Source organism: Artibeus jamaicensis, unplaced genomic scaffold (genome assembly GCF_021234435.1).
Source record: "Artibeus jamaicensis isolate MK-2021 breed Jamaican fruit bat unplaced genomic scaffold, CSHL_Jam_final contig_774, whole genome shotgun sequence".
Classification (NCBI taxonomy): domain Eukaryota; kingdom Metazoa; phylum Chordata; class Mammalia; order Chiroptera; family Phyllostomidae; genus Artibeus; species Artibeus jamaicensis.
Window position 1 is genome coordinate 173673 of NW_026521963.1, and position 7558 is coordinate 181230.

The 7558-nt window shown below is 44.1% G+C and overlaps 1 protein-coding gene across 1 annotated transcript; it reads right to left on the reverse strand.

Moving 5' to 3' along the window:
- Positions 1-5487: 5487 nt before the first annotated feature.
- On the reverse strand, positions 5488-6553 carry LOC119048684 (olfactory receptor 1G1-like). The gene has a single exon (XM_037144367.2). It carries the CDS (start codon positions 6433-6435, stop codon positions 5488-5490), a length of 948 nt encoding a protein of 315 aa, XP_037000262.2. The 5' UTR covers positions 6436-6553.
- Positions 6554-7558: the final 1005 nt, after the last annotated feature.

Sequence of the window (7558 nt, forward strand, 5' to 3'; positions counted from 1 at the left end):
ACCTGGGCCGGGCCACTCAGAGTTGCTGGGTTATGACGCTGTATGTGGAGGTGGGGTCAGAGCAGGGAAATGGCGGCGCCCTCCACTGCCGCTTGCCGTGGGGACCTGCCGGCCCAGTCCAACCACCCACTCCCTCGCCTGTCCACCCACGCACAAATGCGCGACCTCAGTCAACACGCAGCCCCGGGCCCGGCTGTCTCCCCCGGGGTCGCTCGCCTGGTTGCTCGCTGGGTCGCTCACCAGGTCTGACCCTGCGCCTGGATTCCGCAGGCCTGAGTGTGTCTGGCCGAGTCCTCCTGTGCAACCCTGCTCCGCCAGCCGCTGGTTTCACCCCTTACTGGTCAGGCTGAAAAATTTGTTGTTAACGGACTTCCGAAAAGTTCAATTTCCATGTTCTGGCTGTGTTTTCTGTTGCTAATATTTAGTTTTCTCTAATCTTGGTTGTGTGAGAAGGCACGGCACATTCACCTATGCCTCCATCTTGGCGGAAGTCTTAATGTTTCTTTTTATAGTATCTGCTACCTGCTTCACAAGTTAAAATTGTAACATGACCTATGTATGGGTGGCTTCCTGCTAGGAACAGTTCCTTTTCTGCATTGCAAAGTTACTTTTCTGTATAGCCTTGCACTTGTCCTTGACTCGGGCACAGTAGGTAGATTGACCAATAGCTTCAAGAAGAGGTTCTCATGTGAAGCAAGTACATACATAGAAAGCCAGAATAACCTAAGATTTTCACATCTTATAATAAACTCCTGGTCAAAATATATTACTGTATACATTTTTTTATTGCCCATGGAATAAGCAGAGCTACACCTTCACTGAGAGTAACGGTATTTCCCTAAAGGGAATACACTGGATTCAGAAGATGGGGTGCAGCTGGAGTCCAGTGACTCTAACAAACGGGAACAGCGATGAGAGTCTGCGCTCAGTGTATAAAAAGGTAGACCTGGTGATCTCTAAAAGGGCCTTAAAATTCCAAGAGCACCTGCTTGCTAAGATGGTAGGAGGATCCTCCTCAGGCATGGTCATCACTGGAAAGAGATAAATGCCTTCCAATTGACAAGTCAATGGATAGACAACAGCTCTTTACATATATTATCATATTAAAGAGCAATTAACTACTTTGTTTTCCCTTTAGGGTCCATTTGCACACAAGCATTAGATGCTGACCCCTGATTTTTTACTCCTTTGTTCATGCTGCTTTCTCTTCATGCACAGGCCTTCTTCTAACTGCTGGAGGCCAATTGACTCAAATAAGGATCTCTCTCTTTCTCTCTACCCTCCCTCTCTCCTCCTTCACTTCTCCCTCCTTCCCTCAGCTACAACTACACATTACTTCAGGGAACTTATCACTGTCTACCTTCTAAGTCACCACTCTAACAAGCAAATCTCCCCTACGTCTCTGTAAGACTAATTCAGTTGTCCAATAGCAGTACTTACCATGATACTTCCCACATCGCAGGTATTCAATATTTCTCAAACAAATAAATGATGGTTTAAGGGTCCATAGAATATCAGAGAAGGAAAGCTCTATCCAGTATGAACTGGAGTAGTCATGGAAGATTTGTGAACATAGTGAATTAGAGCTAGACTTTTAGGAATCACTATGACTTAGCAGAGGGATAAGGGCAAGTACCGGGTGCAAGGCTGCTCCAAGAACTACAGCTCTCCTGGTTTTGATGGGACAGGAAAGCCATGTAACAATCCACACACTGGCATGCTTCTTTCCATGTAAAGCATGCAGAGAATAAGGTCCTTAGGCGGTGTATACTTTCTAGACAATCAAGTTATACCCAGAGACAGAAGAGCAGCAAAGAGCTGAAGCCAGTCCTAGCATGGCCAGAAGCACAGCTTGCTTGAAATCAGTGGGATTCTGGGGTGACCTCTGATCAACCAGAGACATCCAGAGTATTGAAAGGGTCACGATGAAAGGGCGCATCATCAGGATCCCTTTTTAATCACCATTCTCAGGGCTTTGTAATGAGCCCAGGTTCTCCTTGTGGAGCTAGGGCAGCTCCCTGCTCTGGGGCTGCTCCCCAAGTCCTCCCTGCTCCCAGGGATAAAAAGGCTCAGGAAAGTCTGTGACCACAGTGCTGGCTCCAGGCTGCATGATTAAGTCGGTGTCAGGAACTGGCAGTGAACTAGGCTCAGCAAATTCCCTCACACTCTCTCCTAAGAGTACCAGAGGCCAGGCTGCCTCTGGTACTCTTAGGGGGCATGGCCACAAGGTCCAGAGAGAATGCAAACCTCTGTGTTATCACCCCAGGTTTTTCCCAAAGGCTTCCCTTTATAGGGGCATCAACTGCACCCTGTGTGGGTGTGGGTGTGAGCTGATGGCAGCAAGAAGGCAGTGGATGGGCACCTGAGAATACTCACCCTGGCATGGGCAGAGAAGCCAGGGAGTTCTCTTCAGGAAAGAAGATGAAGAGCTATGCAAACTCAGTTATCTACTCAGAAAGAAAGCAGCTGTGTAGAGGGAAATGAGGAAAAACAAGTTGATTTAATCTTCAGCCTAGGGCCCCAGTCACTAGGTGTTGTCCCTTGCAGTTGTCTGAGAAATGATCCCTCCCAGGAAAAAAGTGACAGGTAGAAGCCATCCAAGATGTTTTTTAAACAACTCCAGCCCTTCATAAATATAACAATGTCTTACATCTGCTGGTATTTGGGTGTTCTTTAAAAAGGCCTTGCCTCTCCCACAGGCTTTATGACAGGTAGTTCTGGTAGATGATGTAAGTTTCCCTTAATCATGGGTTGCTGAGGCCTATAGGACTTGTCCTCATCCCCTAGGTTCCCCAGAAGCCAGAAGGGAAATTGAGACCAGAGACAGGTTCCCTAAGGGAGGGGTTTGCTTTGGCATAGGCCAGCCCAATGCAGGGCCTTCCCATAGGAACAAGCTACTTTCCAGATTTGCCTTATGCCTGGGAATGAGGTGGGGTGGGGGAAAGTCCAGGAGAGAGACAAGAGGGAGAAGCCTTCCTCAAGCCCACGTCCCTATGAGTTTTCAGGAACCTGGTGCCTCCCCTTCAGAGCCTTGTTTGGGGATGGCCTGGGACTGTGTCTCCAGGGCTCCTTTGATGGTGCCTGAAGGGGTGGTAAAGAGCTCTATAAAGTTAGAAGGCCGCCTGGGGGCTAACATATGATTGTGTAGGACAGATCCTTAGAGATGGAGAGGTCTTGTGAAGGTCACAGATTCACAAACAGAAGATGAGGGAAGATGAAGGAGTGTGTTCCTCCATGTCCTGTACCCACCAGTAATTCCACATTCCCCATCGCCCCAGGGACAGTGACCTCTCCTTTTCCACCAGAGAAGGCTGATGCAGCTGGAAATGCACTGTAGATAGACTTGCTTCTCTGGTTATGAGTTTGAATTTGTAGGAGGTGCTGCACCCTTCTGGGCCTCAATTTCCTCATCTGTGAAATGAGCATATTTTCTATCACAGAATATTGCTGTGAAGATTATTAATGAACTAAGATTCATTAAGATACTAATAGAAGTTCAACAAGATATCAACATACCAACTTATGAGTGCTTGTTACAGACACAGGAATGTGCTAAGAACCTTGCAGCTCAGAGTCCCTATCCATCCTCACAACAACTCTATGAAGTAGACTACAGTAGACAGAGCTGATGTGCAACTCATATTCTACTCAATGATTCTTCTGATTTCAGCTGTGGCCAAGGTGGAAATTTTCCTGCATGTTTCTGCTCATTGTGTAATGACAGTGTTGCTACTGGCCTGGGACCTTCTGATGTCATGAACAATGGGGTTTGGGAGATTTCACTAGGTCTGAGCACATGTGAAATTCACAGATGCAGGGAATAGAATGATGTTTACCAGGGCAGGGAAGTGAGGAAAATAGAGAGATATCGGTCAAAGGTTTTAAAATTCCACCTTGGTAAGGAATAAACCATTTATTTACCTGCTTACATGCATATTTAAATCATCACAACAATGTTTCACATATTTTATTCATACTCTATTTCCTGATGACACAATAAGGTGGGTTATACTTGCTTTGAAAGGTTAAATAATTTCACAGGATCATGCAGCTTACAAGTGGCAAAGTCAAAATTTGAACTTGCTTCAGTCTAACTCTAGCTGTCTACTGCTTTGCTACACTACTTGTTATTGTCAGAAGGAGTGTGTGAGCCTTCTTTAAGGTAAGTAAAGCCAGCAGGTGAGCTGGCTATCCACAGCTGACTTCCACTGGTGAGATGTTATCTGCAGTAATCACAACCTATGTCACTGTAGTGTGCAACCAGATTCTTAAAGGGAAATGGACAAGAATGAAAAATACCACTCGGTAGTAGACTTTTGTTTTCTTACAGAATCTAATTGGTCATGGTATACCTTATTGTATATATGTATTTCCCCCAACTTTTACTGACTCATCTTTCCAACAACTTTTGCTGACCTCGCTTTTTTGGTAACCATCAATAATAATCAATACATTATGAAAATATTGGCCTGAGTTGATCTTGGGAGGAATATTGGACAGAGTATGTTAACTGTGGACATGTAAGTTATGAACTAGTAATGGTGGACCTGAACAATAGGAAGAATGGTTTGAACTTTATTCTGCCAGTAGTAGAGAGCTACTGGAGTCTTCTAATAGGATGAGAGTCGTGGTGATATAAGCAACCAAATTCCTTGGAGATCAGTTTGATTGTGGTGTGCAGAATAGGTGGAATGGGGAGAGACTGGGGACTAGAGAACTTCTAGGAGGGGGTGTCAATGACTCTAGTAAGCAATTGTGAAGTATCCATAAAATTATTCTTTCCTGGCCCCTAACTGTATGATTACAATCATGCCAGTGGTGTATAGAACATATTAAGAGGATCAGGCATTATGCCAAGTGGTAAGCTTGGGTCAGCTAAGGTAAAATTAACTTAGAAAAGTTTTTCCAAAAATAAAAATGAAGATTTTTCACATGACATGAAAATGTTAAGAGTGATGGGGTTCTAGGGTGATTGCTAAAATATGGCAGCAGGTCAATCTATATAATCCATCAAATCCTTACCAGTCCTAGCTTTTGTTCTTTCAGCATGGGGGTGGCACACATGGAGAGTCCCAGCATAAAAGCACTATTGGTAGGGACACAAGGTATCCAGGTCACAATGGTGAGGGGACAAAGCTATCTTTCCCTGGAGTTTATTCTCAGCCACATATAACAGCACAAGCAGATATTCCTGGTGGCCATTCCTTTGTTCCCTGTTGTCTCAAAAGTTTTTAAGCACATCCTTTATTACACTATATACCAGGGTAGCTATGACTTTAAAACATTATGGTTTTAGAACTTTAGCTGAAAATATTGATGTGAAAATGAGTTTGTTCTGATGCACTCTTATAGGTTAGGAATGAAAATTTCAAGTTCAGATCACAGATCCTAGAAGTAGATTTCCACTTTCTCTCCCTCTCTTGCTCTTCACTGCTTACTTGTGGTAAGTACACCTGATGGCAGACCCCCATACTGAATGTGAAATCACTACCACCAAGGGGAATAAATTTTCCTAACCCAAATTAGCTTTCTTAGGGAAGATTTGATGTCTCTGTTTCTCAAGCTATAGATAAATGGGTTCAACATTGGGGTTACTGCTGCGTACATCACTGATGCAACTGCACCCTTTGGTGCTGAGCGGGTTGAGGGGGGACTGAAATAAACAGAAGAGGCAGTCCCAAAGTATAGAGAGACCACAGAGAGATGAGAGCTGCAGGTAGAAAGGGCTTTTCGCTTCCCCTGAGTGGAGGGGATCTTCCAGATTGTTGAGAAAACGTATGCATAAGAGATAATCAAGCAAAGCACACACACCAGGCCTGTGAGACCTCCGATACTGAAGATCACCATCTCATTGATGAAGGGGTCTGTGCAGGACAGTCTCAGAAGAGGGTTAATGTCACAAAAGAAGTGTGGGATCTTGTGCTCTTTACAGAAAGACAGGCTGTTCATCAACAGTGTATGTAGGAGGGAGTAGAAGGCACTCGTGATCCAGGATGCAGACACTAGGAGAACACAAAGCCCAGGGCTCATGACCATGGTGTAATGGAGTGGGTGGCATATGGCTACATAGCGGTCATAGGCCATAACTGCTAAAAGGAATGCCTCCAGTGTTCCAAACAGTATAAAAAAGTATAGTTGTGATAGACACTCTGCATATGAGATGAGCTGATTCTGGATCCATATATTTGCCAGCATTTTGGGGACAGCGGTGGACACAAGACCAGTGTCACTGAGAGAGAGGTTGGCCAGAAAGAAGTACATAGGCGTGTGGAGTTGAGTGTCAGTGATGATGGCCAGGATGATGAGGAGGTTGCCTGCCACTGCGATCAGGTACATAGACAGAAAGAGCCCAAAGAGGACCTCCTGTTGCTCTGGCTGTTCTGAGAGCCCCAGCAGGAGAAATTCAGAGATGCTGGTCAGGTTTTCCCATCCCATTTATCTGTAAGCAGAAAGGAGGGATAATTGAATGAGGTTGATTGATAAGCCCTGGATTGTAAACTTCAAAACTTATTCAATATGACAACGTTGATCTTCTTGTATGAGGTGGAATCATATGAAATATCCAATGTTTAACTGCTTGGAAACTATAAAAATGATAGTTTCATGTAGTTTAATGGAATATTAGCAAGTATCTGTGTTTGGTGCTGTGGGAAACCAAAGATTTGTTTTTAACGGGAGAGTGTTCGTTTGTTTGTATTTTAAACATTATTATATAAGCATCAACCTAATGCACACATTTCAGGGCTAGGCTGGAGGTGTTTGTTGGCATAGCTCTTGTAGTATTCATGTGAAGCTTATGACATTAATCCATCCTAAGACTGTGCTCATTTATTTCCTTCCGTTGAAATGCTCTTTCCTCTCTCATTCATCTGTCTAGCTAAATTTGAGACATCAGCTTATATGCCACTTCTTCTAGGAAGCCCTCTCTGACTTATCCAATTACAATAAACTCAGGTTCATGCCCCTCATGCCCTCGTGCCTTCCCAATCAGAGAAGGTGTCCCTCTAGATGGTGACTATTGACTTATTTGTGTTTTTCTTCAATACCCTCACTGGTGTGAGCACCTTGCGAATGGGCAGAGAAATTGCCTATCTTGTTCATCTTTCAAATTAAGCATGAACCATGAACCTGATACAACATAGATACTTGGCGAGTGTCTAGCATGTGAATAAAAACCCTATTAGAATAGAAAGTAGAGACAGTAATGTTGGATAGAGGTAACATTGGGCATGGGAAACAGCCTGAAGCTTTTTATTAGTAGGCTGATATGTAGCTTTGATTTAATGGAGTCCTGGCCATAGGAATATGTAGAAAACATGGTTACAGAAACATAAAAGTGTCAAACAAAGCAAATGCACTCTTAGTAGGCAAAATTCTGGGAATGGAACAGTGTTTCAGCTGAGGCATTGACCCACAGAATCAGTCTCCCACTCTGTGCTAATTCTTTCCCTCAAAAGTAAAATATGTCCTATGAATCTGTCAGCCTTATTTGCACCCCAGAAATGACCACTCTCTGGGTGACAATGACATCTTGTGTCCTATTTGCTCATTGACCACA